Genomic DNA, 19587 nt, shown 5'->3' on the forward strand with positions numbered 1-19587 from the left:
AGGAGTTTACTCTACAAGATGATAACCCAACATCTGACCCAATATATCCCAGTATGGAATTTCAATATTGTTTGACTCCACCCTATAGTGGATATTAAAATATTGTAACCCCGCCCCCCCTTGGCAGGCGCCACTCCCCTTACCGGACGCTTGAGCCTGTGCGTCCACCTGTCGTCCCAAACGACTATGTGCCGAGTCCAACACGAAACACTGCACCACCCCTGCAGAGCCCGGCTAGAACTGCATCCGTTAATCAGAGGACCCGCACGTACAGGTACTCACACTCACACACTTACTCCAAAAACTTTATCCTGAGGACAAACACTGAAAGGGAAAAAAAACGATTCCGATTTTCTCTTTTTCTGCATTCTCCTTTCCTGTTCTTTCCCCGTCTGTCCTTCCTGTCGCTGTTGTTCTGTTTTTTTAAGCTGTGTTTGTTTGTTTGGTGTGTGTCGCAGTGTGACTTTCGGGCCAAAGTAACAGTCTCTCACTAACTTTCTCTTCTCTTTCTCCTGTGCTTTCTCTCTGCCATACTTGGATCTTTTTTGGGTTCAACAAGCCATAGCCTACTTAAAGGGGAGCTCTTTCCTGCTCTTTCACTCACCGTCCTTTTTCTATTTCAGTCTTTCTTGCACATACCTCTTCATCTCTTTGCTGTTTGCATTGTCAGCGCTCTGATTTTGAGTCTCGGGGGATACGCAGAGCACATAATCGCATTCACACACTGCTCTTGCTCTTCTTCCTGTTCTCAGATTCTCACCCGCTATTCCTCAATTCATGACCATGCCAGATGTGTGTGTGATGAAATTTTAAGTAAATTCTGTTTTAATTGAATGCTGTTTTTTTGGGGGGGGTAAAAAGTGTTATGATTTCCACAGATGTTTTAAGCAGTTCATCTACTTTTATAGATAATTGGAAGAGTTTATTTTCGGTACTCTGGAGTTAATGCTAAATATTTAACTTTGTGTGCACAGATACAAACAACATTAAAGTAAACTGTTATTACATTGTAATATTATTCTGTAGTATTACAGTTGTACTGTATCTTTGATACCGAATGCTATTTTGCATGATTAATATTATAGTGGAAATGATTGTTGTCTAATGAAGATAACTTAACAATATGTCTACTCCTTGCTATAAACTGATCATCTGATATTGACCAGGCTGTTAAATCAATCTGAAATAAATGAGATGGAAATTTGAAAATAGCTAAATATGAAGCTGTCGTTCTTACTGTCCATTTTTTCAGAAAAGAAAAAAGAAATAATGACTAGACCAATTCAATATTGTCACCATTAGGGTGAAGACTTATTTATACTTCTGCTTCAGTTGCATAGCTCTCGCCATGGCTGACGGCGATGCTGATGAGCACGTCTCAAAAAATGTAACTACACTTAGCGCAAGCTCTGTTAGGGCATACTCGCACTATGTACAGTTGCCTTGAACCGGGCCAAAGCACGCTTGTCTCCCCCCACGGCCCGAACTCACATTACATTCAGGTCTGTGCACGCTTACGTCATCGATGATGCACTGTTCAGTAAGCGCTCTCGCTCATCAGTGGAGATTTCTTTAGCTGTATTGTTTTAGTCCTTTGAGATGCAGTGACACACAGTCAAATATTTCGCCGAACAGATGTGCCACTTTTGACGCTCATAAACAATCATAAAGTTCTCGTGCTGAAGGAATTAGGAGGTTTGCTGGAGGTACAGCTGTCGTGCAGTAAGGGGTTTGTGTCTTTAACAAACCACGCGTTCATTGAACAGTCAGAATGAATAATAAATCCATAACAGTCCCTTAAAAGTCACATCTCGTCTTCAGTTTCGGGCTCAGGTGCGTTTTGCACTCACACTACAAGTGTACCGCGCTCTGGCACACCTCTTCCAACCAGGCCAGGGCCGGCCAAGTGAACTGTGCCTGAGCACTCACACTTTTCAAACAATCCGAGCTAGGGCTTGGGCATGGTTCCGATAGCATAGTGTGAGTACGCCCTTATTGGTCGGCTTGGTAGTGGTGACAAGTGTGGGCAGTGCTGAAAGCCACTAGCCTAATAAAGCGAGTGTTTACAAGTGTCGAGTCTCCTGAAGAAACTCCAGAGTCCAAGTTCCTGTCTCCGAATAAGCGAGTTTTAGCTACTTGTATGTTAAGGTAGCATTCAGAAAAAAACAAAACACCCATGAAAAAACTCGACACAGAGGAACATGACCTACTCCAAGCTAACATTTCAGAAGTGTTATTGCAGAGCAACACAAACAGCATGCAGAAGTATAAATGCAAGACTACGCGCAAAGCGTGCGCTGTGGATCATAGCGATCACTAGATGAAGTATAAACCAGCCTCAAGTGTCCTCCGAAGCTTTTTTTGTGCTGCAGAAATGCTAGCAAAACTGTCAAAGCATTTAAAAAAACGCAGATTGCTCAATATTGAGCGTAAAACATAAGCTGGCTATGTCATAAAAAATGTCTATGATGTCAAATAAAAAATGCTCAGCTGGCGTTTGAGAAGCACAAAAATCTTCAGCGCACCCTAAATCGTCTTTAGGAAATCTTAAAAACAAAAAACTGGCCTGGTCAGCAAAATCCATATTCAGTTGATTCTGTGGAATTTGCTGTAATTTCATGTAGATTGTTTTTGGTCCAGAATAAATGTTTGTTTATGTGCTGTTCAAAGTCAATGAATAATTGTCCCCAATTACTTATTATTGTGAATCATTAATCTGTACAAGTTGATTCAAAAAAAGAAATGAGTAAAGAAAAAAGCTCTCCTTGTAATCTTTAATCACAATGCAATAACTTGTTCTTCTTGTTAAAATCATTTAGGCCACCTGATCGTAATATTGTTAACAGATTTTACTTTGTTTTAGCAAATTCTCATTTGGTCTGCTTCGATTCTGGCTTATAAGGACCACTTTTGAGGATCTAATCAATACCCTATTCTAATCCTGTTTTACTTGGAATTGCGTCAGGTTATTGAAGTGGAACAGTCAAGTTAAAGTTGATTGTAACTTTGGCGGCTGTGTGTTTTGTGTGTGTCAGCAGTGGCAGCAGTGGCGGCAGTCACCCCAGCAGTCGCAGCAGCAGCAGAGAGAACAGTGGGAGTGGCAGTGTGGGTGTGCCCATCGCCGTGCCAACCCCTGCCCCGCCCACCGCCTTTCCTGGTGAGATTTCAACTTCTTGTGTAAGAGCCTCAATATACTTGGTGTGTGAGGTAATGTGTTTTAAACAAAATTGGAGGGAAACATTGTTAAGGTATTTGATATGGAAGTTCTAAAGATTGTACTTGACCTAAATATTTGTAAAAATCTTTGTCATGGGTCGGTGTGGCTCTGGCATCAAGATGTTTGCTGTTCACACCAAGTATGATAAATGGGGATGCACCAAAAGCACCTTTTCCAGAACAATGTCTGACACACACACACACTTTTTTATGGATGATGTTTTTACTTGCATTTGTTTTCCTTCAGCTTAGTCTCTTATTTATCTGGTGTCGCCACAGCAGAATGAACCACCAACTATTCTGCCGTATGTTTTATGCAGCAGCTACACCGCAACCCAGTAAGGGGAAACACTCATACACAATCTCACACACACACACACACACACGCACTACGGGCAGTTTAGTTTATCCAGTTCCCCTGTACTGCATGTCTTTGGACTGCGGGGAAAACTGTAGGAAACCCACATGAATACAGAGAGAACATACACACTCCACACAGAAATGCCAACTGGCCCAGCCAGGACTCGAACCAGCGACCTTCTTGCTATGAGGCGACAGTGCTAACCTCTAAGCCACCATGCCACCCTTTTTTTATGTACATGTACAGTATATTTGGAACCATTAATTCATTTTGCTTCGACTTAATCCCTTATAAAGGGTTACCAAAGCAGAATGAACTGCCAACTATTCCAGCATATGTTTTAGGCAGTGGATACCCCGCAACCCAGTCCTGGGAAACACCCTTACACTCTCATATTCACACACGCACTCAAATACTCCGACCAATTTAGTTTACCTAAATTCACCTATACCACATGTCTTTGGACTGTGAAGGAAACCAAAACACCCAGAAGAAACCCACACAAACACAGGGAGAACATGCAAGCTCCACACAGAAATGCCAACTGGTTTAGCTGAGAGTCAAACCAGTGACCTTTTTGCTATGAGGCGACATTACTAACCACTGAGCCACTGTGCTGCCCTGTTTGTACATACATTTAACCTTAGTTTTATATTCTAATGCAAACTAAGCAACATCAAGCAAGCAAAAAACCTCATCATATTGGTGATAAACCAAATGTTAAGCATTTCACATGTAAAGCTGGTTTTAGTTTTGCTTTAAAAAATGTATTAAACTACAAACTTTTCATCGATGTCTGTCAGAAAAGAGACATGCGCCTCACGGTGTGATCTGTGTGCCAGCTCGATTCGCTTATCAGCCCGCTTACAGCAGCTGCACAGGAATGAGAATTGAATTACTGTCTAAAATTCTACTAATTGGATTCATTTACTGACATCTTTAGACTATTTGCATTCTTTTATTTAGTTGTCGTTTGTTTGCACAGTCTGTGGTATTGTTTTTTTTCAGTGTCTGAGTATTTTAATGAGTTTTTCCACCTTGACTGTTTTGCACCTCCAAGCGGTGTTTATTTTAACATCAGCAGCTCCAAGAACATGAACAAAAATGCCAATCTATTTGGTGGAGATGTTTTTGATGCAGCGTTTCAAAACCAAAAAGCGAGCATGAGGCGTTTTATTTAAAAAGGATGCCTGGAGTTTTGCTCATTGGTGTGCACAATTACATTGGTGCCCTTTGTTTAGGCACAAGGCTTTAAAGGGCAACTAAAAGCATGAGTGTGATTGATCCTTTAGTTGTGATTGTATGCTTTTACTAAACTCTTTTATGTTACAGGGTGGGCCATTTATATGGATGCACCCTAATAAAATGGGAATGGTTGGTGATATTAACATCCTGTTTCTGGCACATTAGTATATGTGAGGGGGCAAACTTTTCAAGATTGGTAGTGGCCATTTTGAAGTCGACCATATTGGATCCAACTTTTGTTTTTTCAATAGAAAAAGGGTCAATTGACACATCAAACTTATTGGGAATTTCACAAGAAAAACAACGGTGTGCTTTGTTTTTAATGTAGGAGAAATGCCAGCACAGGCTTCCAGTATCCGTAGTTTCAGGTGCTGCACATCTTGTATCTTCACACCTTAGACAACAAAGATAGTGGGACCAATCTTCATCAATAGAAACCTCAAGGCCACTGGATATTTGAAGTTGCAACATGATGATGTGTTTCCCTCTTTATTCACTGAAGCTGGCACGTTCCCTGAGTTTTTCTAGCAAGATAGGGCACCACCACATTAAGGGTGTCAGGTCCAAGCAGTCCTACATGAACATTTTCCTGAAAAGTGGATTGGTTTTCGTGGCCAGTTGAATGGCCCCCAAGGTCTCCCGATCTGACCCCCTTAGACTTTTATCTTTGGGGTCATCTGAAGGCAATCATCAATGGTGTGAAGATACAAGATGTGCAGCATCTGAAATTATACTGGATACAGATACTGGAAGCCTGTGCTGGCATTTCTCCCGTGGTATTGCTATCAGTGTGTGAAGAGTGGGAGAAGAGGGTTGCATTGACTATCCAACACAATGGGCAGCACATTGAACACATTTTATAAGTGGTCAGAAACTTGTAAATAACTCATGAAAGAATAAAGTTACTTTAAAACACGTTTAAGCACATCGTTGTTTTTCTTGTAAAATTCCCAATAACTTTGTGTCAAATGACCCTCTTCCTATTGGAAAAAACAAAAGCTAGATTCAAGATGACCGACTTCAAAATGGCCACCGTGGCCACCACCCATCTTGAAAAGTTTGCCCCCTCACATATACTAATGTGCCACAAACAGGATGTTAATATCACCAACCATTCCCATTTTATTAAGGTGTATCCATATAAATGGCTCACCCTGTAGTAATTGACCTTGGTGTGAACAGTATACTGCGACATCAGTATTTCTAAGCTCCCTTTTTAAGTTGATTGTGAAGCTGAAAAATATCTTTGAGTGTATCTGAGCCTTAAGTAGTAAATGAATCTGAGGACTGCCCAAGGTTAAGAAGGAAATGTCTTTGCTGCATTGAAACAGCTATTCCTGTCCCACTTTGATAACTTCTCTGTTTGTTCACTACCTCTTTATTTCTTCTTTCACTCGCTGTACTTTTCCCTTCACCCCGTGGCTATCTTTCACCCTTTCTTCCCTCTTTTCTGTCGCTCTGGTTCTCTTTTCCCCTGGGCCTCCCGTCTTTTATATGGCATGCGGATCTGCAGGTACAACGCCTGCCCCTCCAAACCCTCCCAAACCCCCTCCCACCATTACTATCCCTGCCCCTCCTGTACCTCCACCGCCCCCCACCCCAGAGCCGGTGCTGCCTGCCCCTGCCCCAACCCCTGCCCCGCCAGCAGAGGGCCCTCCCGAGATCCCACCGCCCCCACAGCTGCCCCCAAACCTCCCTGTAAGCACCAACACCAACCCTGCTGCTGCAACCAGCACCCCTGCTCAAGGTGAGTCCCTCACCAATCCTCAAGTCCATCTCCACACCCGTCCATCTCTGAGTGAACATGCCTGCCTTCACCCGTGCTTCACCTGCATGGGTTTGGTTTTGTCTTGTTTGTCTGTGCTCCAGATCTTCCCGGATTACAATCCCAGTGACGTCTCAATCACTTCATTAGGTTCATGTTTATTTTCTGTTCGTGCTCTTTAAGGTCTTTTGTTTTTAATGATAAGGTGTTTCCAATTGAATCAAATCAAGGAATTTATTACAGGCCGACGTTTTTATATGAACAAACAACCATGGTGTTCTCTTTAGCTCTGTTCCAAAGCTAGTGAGCTTCCTACCTAGACAGTGTTTTAAAGTAGTGGTTTGATATTCTCTATAATGCTTAAGGGTTCTTTTTACAAATCCCCTGGTGATAAACAATTGAGTTTTACTATCTTTGAAGCCATTCAGGCGGTCTCCATGTCTGGCTGGAGCACTTTTTTTTTTTTAGCACTTTTCTTAGCTTAGCATAGATCATTGAATCGGATTAGACCAATAGCATCTCGTTCAAAAATGACCTCAAAATGAGTTCTGATAATGTTCCTGTTGAAAGCTAGACACTTCTGTAGTTGCATTGTGTACTTGGAGTGATGGAAAATGAAGAGGTGTTATATTTCTAGGCTTCAATGACTAGGAATTATACACCCATTACAGTGTAATAATCAAGGAACAAACTTCCATCAGTATTACCGACTTAACCACCTTACAAACATGGAGCTGTCTGAGAGATGATTTAAAACATATTAAAATGTTGTTTATGAATGGAGATGCTGAATGTTACTGTTATTAACCAATATTGAAGATTCAGGTTCAGGCTATTAAATTACGCGTCATCATATAATCAGTTTTTACCTTTTACATTTGATGTTGAATCAGTTATTGGAACTATTTACATCTTTAAATCTAAAGTCTTTCACATAAAACCTATGAACCTGCAGTTATTAATGTAGTCTTAACAAAAAGCTTCTCAAAATGAATATCAGTTTTTCATGCTGTACTATGATGTCTAAATTCACTCCCAGAGGTTGTAACTTGTTTAGTTTGTGTTTTATTTTGAATTGATTTAGAAGCAATAATATTATACTTTCCTATTGGCAATTAATCTGTTATTAGCCAAAACTTGAAAAGCATTTATTTATATATGTACATACAGTTTTATTTGCATTAACCCCCCAAAACCCGCCTCCTCCTTTTTTTTTCATATTTCCCAAATGATGTTTAACAGAGCAAGGATTTTGTTTTAATGTCTGATAATATTTTTTCTCCTGGAGAAAGTTTTATTTGATTTATTTCTGCTAGAATAATATCAGTTTTTATTTTTTTAAACTCATTTTAAGGTCAAAATTTTAGCCCCGTTAAGCTATTTTTCCCGATAGTCAATATACAATAACTTGCCTTATTACCTGAACCTGCCTAGTTAACCTAATTTCACTTTAAAAATCACTTTAAGCTGTATAGAAGTATCTTGAAAAATATCTTGTCAAATATTATTTACTGTCATCATGGCAAAGATAAAATAAATCAGTTATTAGAAAAAAGTTATTAAAACTATAATGTTTAGAAATGTGTTGAAAAAAATCCCCTCTTCATTAAACATAAATTGGGGGGGAAAAATAAACAAGGTCTAATAATTCTGACTTTAACTGTATATTTACAGTCAAGTCTGAAAGTATACACACCCCCGGCAAATTCTGACTTAATGCTACTTTTATTCAACCTGAAGGTTTTTTGGGACCAGAAATAACACTGCCCTCTCTCGAAAGATAATAAGACGATGTACAAGAGGCATCATTGAAAAAAAAAAAAACTTCTCAGCTTTAATTTACCTTAGTGCAAAGTCTGATATTGCCAGGGGTATGAATAATTTGTGCTTGACTGTATATAATCCAAAACATTTTATCTTTGTGTAACATAGACACTGCAATTTGTTTTGTCTCTAAATGCTTTAAACTCATTTGAATGCTCAGAGTCGCAGCCCTTAAACGTTCAATCTATTATGCTTAAACTCTGCAGTGACTCCACAAATCTCTTGTGTTCTGAACATGAAACCGTGTAATTGTGAATTTCTCTTGAGAGTGAAAGAATTCGTCATGCACATTAACTTGTGGCTTGCTTTTAGATAGCAACAAATTTGCTGAATTATTCAATGTACTACAGTTTACAATTATTAAACTACTGAACACGTTGATAGTCAAATCGTAAGGAATGTTCTGCTTGTGTAGTTTAATCCAGAAGTTCTCTCAGACTAGTTTATTCAGTAGAGAATATGTCAGCTCACTAGGGTTTGGTCAGAGCTTGTGTCCATTCCATATACCATTGAATGAGCTGTGGTATACTTGTTGTATGGTCTGTATGATGATTTATAGACAAACCAGCAGAATTTGCATTCATTTTCCTCTCGCTGTCTTCCAGGGAATGGACCTCACTTTTACAGTATGAACCGGCCAATGACGCGGCACACCACGCCTTCAGTGGGCGGGTCCCTGCCCTATCGCAGACCGTCATCAGTTACTGGACAGCCCAACAACATGCCTCAAAACACTAATCCAAACATGATACAAAACCAGCTTAATGGAGGGCCACACTACAACCAAAACCAAGGTAAAGACCACACAGCCCTCTGTTGTGTAATCAAAGTTATCTATAAGGTTTCTATTTACAACTAGCAGTGTTGAGCATTTTAGCCAATTAGATGAATAGGTTGAAAAAAAATTCTACAGCCCAAAATACTGATTGTCATTTTTTTTTTAAGAGTACTGTTCCGGGTTTTACCTATTAATCAGCAAGTTTTAATAATTTGATAATACGTTTGATAAGATATTAAGCAAAGTGTCGCCAAATTGTCCACAAATTTGATAATTTTATCATATATTAACGTTAAAAATCTTATCTAATTTATGTAATCATTTGTTTTTGGTTTTTAATTGTACACTACCTGACAAAAGTCTTGTCGTCGATCCCAGTTGTAAGAGCAAAAAACAACTGCATCTGTTGAACTGCATCCCAATCCTTACTAATACTGCAGAAGACCTATTGGAACCCACATGGACTCAAGATTCACTTAGAAATCAGTCAAGTTTGGTGAAGGAAAAACATGGTTTAGAGTTAGATTTATTATGTGGGCGTGCGAGAGATCTGCACAGCGAATGGCAACATCTACAGCCTGAGGTATCAAGACATTTGTGCTGCCCATTACATTACAAACCACAGGAGTGGGCAAATTCTTCAGCAGGATAGCGCTCATTATACTTCAGCCTTCACATTAAAGTTTCTTAAAGTAAAGAAGGTCAAGCTGCTCCAGGATTGGCCAGCCCAGTTACCAGACATATGAACATTATTGAGCATGTCTGGGGTACGATAGAGGAGGCATTGAAGATGAATTCAAAGAATCTTGAGTCCTGCAGGAACGCTTTCTTTGCCATTCCAAATGACTTTATTAATACGTTATTTGAGTCATTGCAGAGATGTATGGATGCAGTCCTTCAAGTTCATGGGAGTCATACACAATATGAATTATTTTTCCACTGCACCATGACTTTATATTCTATACTGTATGTTATTTCTGTTAAGTAACAAGACTTTTGTCAAAGCAAAGTCAGACCTTACTGTCCTAATAAATCATAATAATATCAAGGCATGATCATATTTTACTTTGGTAAAATAAGCGTAATCTAGAGGCCTTTGTCTTTCACCTAAGCCACTTCTAATACCAAATGATCAACTAGAAGTTATTATTTGTTCGTGAAACTTGGAAAGGCAACAAGACTTTTGTCAGGTAGTGTCCATTTATTAATGAAATGTTTTTGCTTCTGACATGGCATTAATGAAAATAGATTATATAAATAGGTTTAACTTACTATGTTTTTTGTGTATATTTGCATACAAGTATATTTCAGAATGTTTTCTACATTTAATTTATACACAATTATGTCTGTTATATTTGGCCATTTTAGTTTCACACCATTTATTTGAAACATTAGAGTAGACACTGCTTTCAATATGCTGTTCATGAATATAAAATCACCTTTGTAATTTTAATATGATGCAGACATCAAAATGGGCCATTCGGTCCTTGACCTAAATAAGAGACTCACTGTGCAGTGCAGACACCATTTTTATTATTATAGATTTTTTTTTACCTGTAGTCTGAACTGAGTTGATATCAGCATACTTTTTTGATTGCTTAGTTTAAACAACTCATTCATGAACTAATTTCAATTATCTTTGTTTTAAAGTTGTTAAAATACTCAAATGAACAACTGTTTTGGCTATAGTATTGAATTGGTCTCATGTAGTTTTACTGGTATTGGTGGACAGTTTAGTTCTCATACAGTGGTGTAAAATAACACAGTGATTATAAGTGACTAGTTTATATCTCACTTAAGTCTGAGAGTTCCTTCTCACTTGATCTGATTGTTCTCTCTTTTTTCCACTTGCCATCACATTTTCTTCCATTTCTCTCTTTTTGGGTTCCTTTTCACCCACAAACGTTTGGTTTCTGTACCCTTTTGGCCCTGTTTTTTATTTTGTGTGTGTGTGTGTGTGTGTGTGTGTGTGTGTGTTTGTGTGTGTTTGTGTGTGTTTGTGTGTGTTTGTGTGTGTTTGTGTGTGTGTGTGTGTGTGTTTGTGTGTGTGTGTGTGTGTGTGTTGGGCAGTCCCCATGGCCCCCCCTCCACCCTCTATTCTCCAGATCACCCCTCAGCTGCCGCTCATGGGCTTTGTGGCTCGGGTTCAGGAGACCAGTAAGTCATGGCTTTAGGGAAAATTCTCTTCATCGCATCTGTGCTAGTAGATTGACACTTTGACACATTTTGCATGCTCTTTTGATGTGTGTGTGTGTGTGTGTACGCGTGTGTGTGCTAAAAATCATTTAGTTGTTTTTCACAGATCTCTTGCATGCTATTTAATCCGCTGGAACACTGTGACATTTTCAACTGCGCATGCAAAACAGATACATTTATGGTCAGTGAAATGTAATTTGGCCACTGTGCAAGGCTGGAAGATGTAAAAGAGGAATTATAAATCAGAAGAGCATGTGGACAGACTAGAATCTGCCATGAAATGGATGAGTTTATTATCCAATTAATAAGAAAAAAAATCAATATTAATATGATTCAGTACATACAAAGTGAATTTTCAGTTTGACATCAGTCATTTATTTATTTATTTTTATTATCTGGCTTTAATTTTTTTTGGCAAATTAATATCCCTAATAAAACTGACAATATATAAAGCCATACATTAGAATATATGTATATATGTACAGTACCAGTAAAAAGTCTGGGGTGAGTAGGATTTTTAAATGTTTTAAAACAAGCTTCTCCTGCTCATTAAGGCAGCATTTATTTAATCAAAAATACAGTACAAATGTGAAATGTTATTGCACTATAAAATAACTGAAGACTTGAGTAATAAAAAGACTGGAAGCTAAAAACTCTTATTAAAATAAATTATCAATTTAATTTAAAAATTACTTTTGAACATGATCCTTTAGAAATCACTCTTTTATATTATTTTTTGTTGTTATTATTATTATTATTATTATTATTCATTCATTCATTTGCTTTTCGGCTTAATACTTTTGTTAATCTGGGGTCGCCACAACAGTGAGCAGGGTGAAAATACTCTACACAGAAATGCCAACTGAACCAGCCGAGGCTCGAACTTCTTGTGAGGCGATCACACTACCCGCTGCACCACCGCATCACCCTTTATTATTATTTAAGTAATAGTAATAAAAGCAATAATGATGAGTAATAATTTCATTTGAAACTACATACAATAAGAAAGCAGTTATTAATAAATATATATATTTTTAATTTTACGTTTAATAAATGCCGCCTTGTTGAACAGAATAATAAAAAAACATAAAAAACTGACTCTGAGCAAGCTTTTGACCATACATATATATATATATATATATTCACACACACATATATATATATATATATATATATATATATATATATATATATATATATATATATATATATATATATATATATATATATATATGCGTGTGTGTATTTTTTTTTTGTTTATTTACTTTTAATTTTTTTATTCTTCATTTATTATTTATTAGATTTTTTTTGTGTTTGTTTTTTTAATTGTGTTTTATTCATTACCAGTTGTGACATTGGGTCTCATGTGCAAATCTGTGTATAAATAAATAAAATTAGATGATCTAATTTAATAATTGACAGACTAATGTGTGTTGTGTAGCCTGATTTGTCAATTTTAGTTGCTGTTCTCAAGCCGCTGCTCCCCCTATTGGCTAAAAACTGTTTTAACAGTGATTACGATGAATAAAAAGACTCTTTTAAAAAAATAATTATTTTCCACTCTGCCAAAATGCTATTGTGGTGTAAAGTGTTTTGTAAATGACCTCTGAATGCCTGTTATTTATTGAGTATTACTGTCACAGCTGCTTAACATAAAATCTAAAAAATGAAAGTCTAAAATATATATATTTATTTCCCAGAGATGGGTTGTGGCTGGAAGAGCATCCGCTGTGTAAAACAGATGCTGGATAAGTTGGCGGTTCATTCCGCTGTGGTGACCCCAGATTAATAAAGGGACTAGAGGCAGTTAATTAGCTGGTTCTGTTTAACAATGTGTAATCTGTGTAGAAATCACTTTTCGGTTCATTTCAAGTTAAACACGACAAGGTAATCACTTATTAGCCAATAAATAATTTATATATCAGCAAAATCATAAAAAAGGCAAACTGACAAATAATAGCTGAAAGCATTGTAAAAATGAAAGGATTCAAAATGTATTTCTTTAATGTAGTGGCACAGAAAACACTGCCATCGACCTCCTTTAACCTCATTTAGCTGCAGTGTGTGCATGTCCTCAGTGATGTTCCCTTCTCAAAAACACACAACTGCTTATGAATGCTGTTTTCAAGGTCAACTGTTATTCTGCTCTTCCTTAATTCTGTACTGTCACACACACACACACACACACATTTTCCTTCTTCACTTCCTCGTCCAGCATGAATCATTACACAGAAGTTCCCTCAGAAGTGCTGATGTTTGTTTGTGTGTGTGTTCAGTCTCGGACGCTCCTCCACCGCCGCCTCCAGCAGAAGAGGTTGAGTTTGAGGAAGAGACGCCGCCTCCGCCTCCTCCAGAGGACTATGAGGATGAGGAGGGTGAGGAGGATGAAGAGTCCGCTGTGGTGGAGTACAGTGACCCTTACGCTGAAGAAGACCCTCCGTGGGCCCCGCGCAGCTACCTGGAGAAAGGTGCATCACTGCTCTAAAGGCTACGTACACACTGCAAGCCTTAATGCTCAAATCTGATTTTGTTTTCCTCCTTTTTTTTTTTTTTTTTTTTTTTGCATAGCTTTTCACATTGTTATAAATGTGACCAATATCAGATTTCCAGTGTGAACAGATCATGGTCCTAAACTGACCCGCATGTGCTAAAGTACAGTTACAGAATGTTTAATTATACACACTATGTGTACTGTATGAAGTAAGCATGTTGTCAGATTAAGCTTAATATGATTATTGCCTTTTTCACAGTCAACCGCGGTGTATTTCATCAACTCTACAGGGTTGTTCTGCTACTACTTGTGTGTATTTCACCATATGAAACCTAAACTAAAGTCACTTGTGATAGAAAACTCTGATCATTTGCACACGGATAAACTATCTGCAACACCCCCCGACGCTCTTCAGCTTGGTTTGAAAAGTATATCCAGTCAGCAGAGAAAATTGACAGTCTTGTCAGAAACTTTACTTTTTTTTTGTTTTAAATTACAGTAAAGCTTTCATGCAAACGTTTTAGTTTAGTAACCAAAAGTTTTTAGGATAGATCAACCGACTCCCATATAAAGAATTGCTGGTTCGATCACAGCTCAGACAGGGTTGGGTGCAGTAGGACCGGTTGGTTACACATGGGGGCTCGTCCGGGATGGGAGTGAGGTTAAAGGGGGTGAGTGTAACGGAGGGCAGCTAGCGAAGTGCTATAGAAGTAAACCCCACCTCTCTAAAGGACCCCTAAAGGTGCTCTAGTGACAGATGCTAGGGGCCATGTTAGCGTCCTTGTCAGAGCAACTGAGTCTCATGCAAAGAATTGCCGGTTCGATCCCAGCTCAAACAGGGTTGGGTACAGTAGGACCAGTAGGTTACATTGGAATACAAATTTATAGAAGGGATAATAGTTTTGTTTTGACCCGTGCATAAAAACATTTAAATGGAAATAATATAACAATTAAAACTACATAAAGATCACATAATGAATTATTTCTGCTCATTTTAATTCTAAAAAATAAGCAAGATAAGCGTACACAATTACACATCTAGTTTTAACTTGATTGTAAGTTGATATTATGCTGATCTATTGTGGATTATTGAAAAATGCACCAGTTTGTATAATAAAGTAACGATTTTCAAAATAAATGTCAAGTATTTACAGTGTAGCAGATCCTGTCATACTTACAAACATCATTACACAGACATCTTCATAACCAGACATTCTCTTTTCCTTCCCTTCCCATCAGTGGTGGCGATTTACGACTACACACGTGACAAGGAAGACGAGCTGTCCTTTCAGGAGGGAGCCATCATTTACGTCATCAAGAAGAACGATGACGGCTGGTATGAGGGGGTGATGAGCGGCACCACAGGCCTTTTCCCTGGAAACTACGTGGAGTCCATCATGCATTACGCTGACTGAACCAGCAGGTGGCGCCACTGCTCCTCTGTCCATCATCTTCCTCATTCACTGAAACACACACCAGTCCAGCTACACTACGTCATGCGCAGGCTTGTTGCAGACATGCAAACCCATGACTTGGTTTGAGAGCCGCAGGAAAAACTGTAAGATAAAGACATTAGGGACGTTTATTCATCTCTTTAATTTCGATCTCTTAGAAACATGTATCAGATAAAGTGTTGGTTTTGCTTGACTTGTGTTGATAGTGATCGCTTTGCTTTCGCTCCTCGCCGTTTCGACGAATGGGGCAGTTTTACTCATGTCATCACCAAATTCGAAGGCGGCCATCATGGATGTGCATGTTCCATCTCTTTTGGTTTTGTTTTTAAACAGTTGACCAGCAAAAAATGAGAGAAAAGCTATTGCCAAGAATGACAGAACAGGGGGGTTTATATGCACAATGGGTTGCCAGGTCATAAAGGGGTGATGTATACGTTCTGGCTTCGATTTTTGAGTTTATTTGTTACATTCTGAGTGCATTTTGAAGTCTTTAGTAGGAGGATTAAACCAAAGGATTTCAGTGGCGTTTGGCATCGCGAACGGGACCTTAAGAAAAACGTATTTTTCACCATTCCTTTACATTCGTTTCTTTCCAACGAGATTTTATTGCTTGAAATATTTGCAAGTATGTGTATTCTTTGTATGTATGAAAAAACTACAAAAAAACGAACACTATTAAATCGTTCAGGAAGTTTGTGCCATACAGAAACATTCATAGACGGTCATGTTTTGTTTTGGGGGACGTTTTTAAATCAGGAAGAGAAGAAGTGTGTTATTGTGATCTTTAACCTCCGATTCATCCCTTTGACCAACTGTGGACTTAAAGATATGAGACTATTCTATATGTATGTTATATATTGATTTATATTATAGAAATACTATTGTGTTGGTGGTGTATGACTGGTGTAGAGACAAGAGAAAACCCCATTTATCTGCAATAACAAAGGCACAGTTAGGACGACGAGCTACAGAGATTTTTTTTAAAGCACAAGAGATAAAGATGATCTTACGAAATGTGAAGACTGATGTTCTTTGGGGATGAAGAGAGATTGAAAAACCAGAAACCAGCCCAAATTTGAACGCATCCTCATACCCACATGCAGATAATGTGGATGGAACTGTATCTAATGCACAGAGACTTTTTCTATCGAGTACTTTGATGTCTATATGTGAGTGTGTGCGAGTGTGTATGTGAGCGTGAAACTTCACTGTTTATGGATCATTGGTGACTGACTTGCTTGTCCGTGTGCAAATCTTTATTTTCAACGAACGGTCTGTGGCGAGGGTGTGTGAGTCTTGCATGTTGATCATTTTCTGTGATTTTCCTGCTGATGGAGAATAAAACTGGATATATCTGACTGCTTATTGTGCTTGCTGGGGTTCAAGAGTCGCTGAGAGGTTTCTGTAGCAGCGGATGAGGCTCAGACACTGCAATGTGGGGAATCCTGAAGAGAGAATTAAGGTAAAACTAAGTATTTTGGCCATTAAATGGGTAGAGGTATTCAATGTTTATATCTCTATATAAACTTAAAGGATTAAGTTCACCCGAAATTATAAGTTGCTACATGATTTACTCACCCTCAAGGCTTTCTAGTTGTAAATGACTTTCTTCTTTCAGTTTAGTCGAATCAAACTTATTTAAAGTGATGAGAGGACCATAGACAACATAAACGCAGGTTGCCAGATTAATGACACCAACAGTAGCCTTTCATTGAAAGCTGTTCAGCTAATGTTCACCCTGCCGAATAAAAACAGCTTAAACCAGCCTAAGCAGGTTGGCTGGTTTTAGCTGGCCGACTATCCTGGTTTTGGCCATTTCCAGGCTGGTCTTAGCTGCTCAGGCTGGGAGAGGACCAGCTAAAACCAGCTTAGCCGTAAGAGCCCTGCCATGTCCAGTCTAAACCTGGCTGCTCAAGTGAGTTGGCTTATGATTTAACAGCCTGATCAGCTAAAATCAGGTTAGAAATGGACAAAACTCCTCTAAAATCAGGCGGATCAACCTGCTTAGATTAGTTTAAGCTGTTTTTTTACCAGGGTACATTTGTAATACTTCAATACTTTGCTCATTAAAATCCACCTCGTAGATTTGAATGATTCTGAATTTGCTTCTCATTTCAGAGGCTGCTGTCCTTGGGTTCACATTTTCAGCAGCATATTGAGCTCTTCATGGCTTAAATTAAATGCACTGTTTTCTTACAGTTGTACAAGTTTATCTCAATATATACACGTTATATACTGAATTACATCGTTAAGTCGGGTGCTACAATATGATTGGATAAACTGGCAGTGGGCTGAGTTACAAAGGCAGAGAATTTTCAGACATTAAAGAAGGTGGTTAACCGACTTTAGCTTTGATTTTCAGATAAACAAGTTTCTTCACTTCGTACTTCAGCATGTTTTATGCTTTAGAAGAGTCAGAAATGTACATACAGTACTTTTAAAATAATTATATTGGGTGGTTTACAGCTGTACATTGGCAACGGTTGGTTGATTTTAATCAGCAGTTTAAACAAAGTGCAATAAAGTACCTCAATCCATAATTTAAAGTGCCTCAAGCAGCTCTGGTGGGTGAGTAAACGTCTCGCAAATCTTCGATTTTGTAAGAAAATATCCATATTTAAAACTTTAGAAACTATTTAATGTAACTTCTGGTGAGCACCCTCCATTATCGTCTTCTTCTTTTGAGGTGGATTAGCGCCTTCAGCTGGACAGGACTAAAACTACATTCTATTGTCGAGCTGGAAAAAAAACAAGATACAATTGTTAAAACAATTACAACTCTGACTGAAATGACTTCATATACACAAAAGACGGCTTGAGGGTAAGTAAATAATGGGATAATGTTCATTTTGTGGCGATCTAACCACTCAAATTATAAACGTGGTTATTTAAATTTTTTCTGAATGATGTGGTGTTGGACAACAGAATTATATGTGCAGAGCCACGTAGGGTTTCTTTACAGAGGAACAGCTCCACCTGCCCATTTTAAGACATTTTTAACGTTATTTTTATGTATTAGTCCAATAGTATGAGTGGGGCATTTTGACAGCACTTTTGTGTAAAGAAAAATTGTAAAAACTTTTAACTGATTTTATTTTTTATTTTTTTTTAATAAACAAATCAAATCAGACCTAACATCAAGTGTTAAGATAATCATGGTTGACAGTTGACATGGTTGACACCTGGATATCTGAAGTTTGGCCAAAACTCACTGTACCCAATTCTGAATGTTTTTAATTTTTATTAAGGTGCTGTATTTTACAAACATGCTTAGTGTCATTGTAGTAAATTAAGTATTTTATTTATTATTAAAATTTTGATTAGTATTTTTTAAATAGATTTTATTTACATTTTAACTTTAAAGTTGTAGTCATTTAGTTTGTGAGTGAGATCCATTTTTACTTGTTTTGTTCTTCTTTCGCAATCTTGAAAGTTGAGGAAAAGATGTGTTCGAGGAAATATATAAAATGTTTTAGGTTTCCCTTAAATAAAAGTAATGGCTTACAAAAACTACATTTTAAATAAACCAATTAATATAAATTAGGAAACAAATCAAAATCCCATTCCAAAACCTCTATTTTTTTGCTAGTCAGTCACTAAAAAATTTTTTATATTCATTATCTTATTTTTACTGAATAATATTTTTATGTGGAAAACCAATACCGCCCCCCAATAGTTACAGTTTTTCCCAGTTGTTTACACACATTTTCTGACAGCATGTCTCATATTGTCAGAACTCTACACACAAAACACACACACACACACACACTGGGCAAAACCCTTCAATTCTTCTGCAAAATGAAACTCTACGTTCAAAACAATGTAATTTCTTTTCAAAATGGTATTTTGTTTTCAAATGACACACACAAACCATCACATGAATAGACATTTATAAGAACCAGTTGATCACTGATGTGCTTTAGCTGAAACACGATGACCATTTCTTCTCCATTTATCAGAATGACTTACTGTAAGCCTATTTTTTTCAGTGTTGCACATTACAGACAGTCCACTAAGGCCTACATAAGTGCATTGTAAAATACTTCAGAATATTGTTTTTATGCCAAAACACACCAATTCACGGTACCAAATATATTTTACTGTATTTTCCCCCACAAAAACAGTTTACACAGTTCATTTCAACCAACACAAAGTTTCACATAACATGGTCTACATATACCATCAACAGAAGTATTGACTGAATAGTTACAGTAATAAAAAATTAAAAAGTGGATTTAGCTCAGTTTCCATCCCCAG

General features: G+C 37.8%; 1 protein-coding gene and 2 long non-coding RNA genes across 16 annotated transcripts in view; 1 reads left to right on the plus strand and 2 right to left on the minus strand.

The window, feature by feature from the left end:
- abi2b (abl interactor 2b) overlaps positions 1–16688 on the plus strand; it is a 37485-nt gene extending 20797 nt beyond the window's left edge. For 2 of the 14 annotated variants that reach the window (XM_087256079.1, XM_087256080.1), the window contains 7 exons: positions 128–274; positions 3036–3157; positions 6336–6569; positions 9017–9205; positions 11260–11346; positions 13662–13853; positions 15116–16688. In XM_087256079.1, coding sequence (XP_087112205.1) covers positions 128–274; positions 3036–3157; positions 6336–6569; positions 9017–9205; positions 11260–11346; positions 13662–13853; positions 15116–15291 — 1147 coding nt within the window. In that variant the 3' untranslated portion in view covers positions 15292–16688. Of the gene's footprint in view, positions 1–127; positions 275–3035; positions 3158–6335; positions 6570–9016; positions 9521–10368; positions 11347–13661; positions 13854–15115 lie in introns of all 14 variants that reach the window. The other 12 variants (XM_087256084.1, XM_087256085.1, XM_087256082.1 and 9 more) reach the window with 7 other exon arrangements.
- LOC147843375 (uncharacterized) overlaps positions 1–19587 on the minus strand; it is a 704457-nt gene that overhangs the window by 182994 nt on the left and 501876 nt on the right. The gene's annotated exons all lie outside the window — the stretch shown is intronic.
- LOC141386190 (uncharacterized) lies at positions 16259–17285 on the minus strand. The gene is made up of 2 exons (XR_015493350.1): positions 16909–17285; positions 16259–16775 (listed from the first exon to the last, which is right to left on the minus strand). It is a non-coding gene; the product is annotated as an uncharacterized LOC141386190 (long non-coding RNA).

The sequence above is a fragment of the Danio rerio genome, chromosome 6 (genome assembly GCF_052040795.2).
Source record: "Danio rerio strain M-AB ecotype USA chromosome 6, GRCz13ab, whole genome shotgun sequence".
Classification (NCBI taxonomy): Eukaryota; Metazoa; Chordata; class Actinopteri; order Cypriniformes; family Danionidae; genus Danio; species Danio rerio.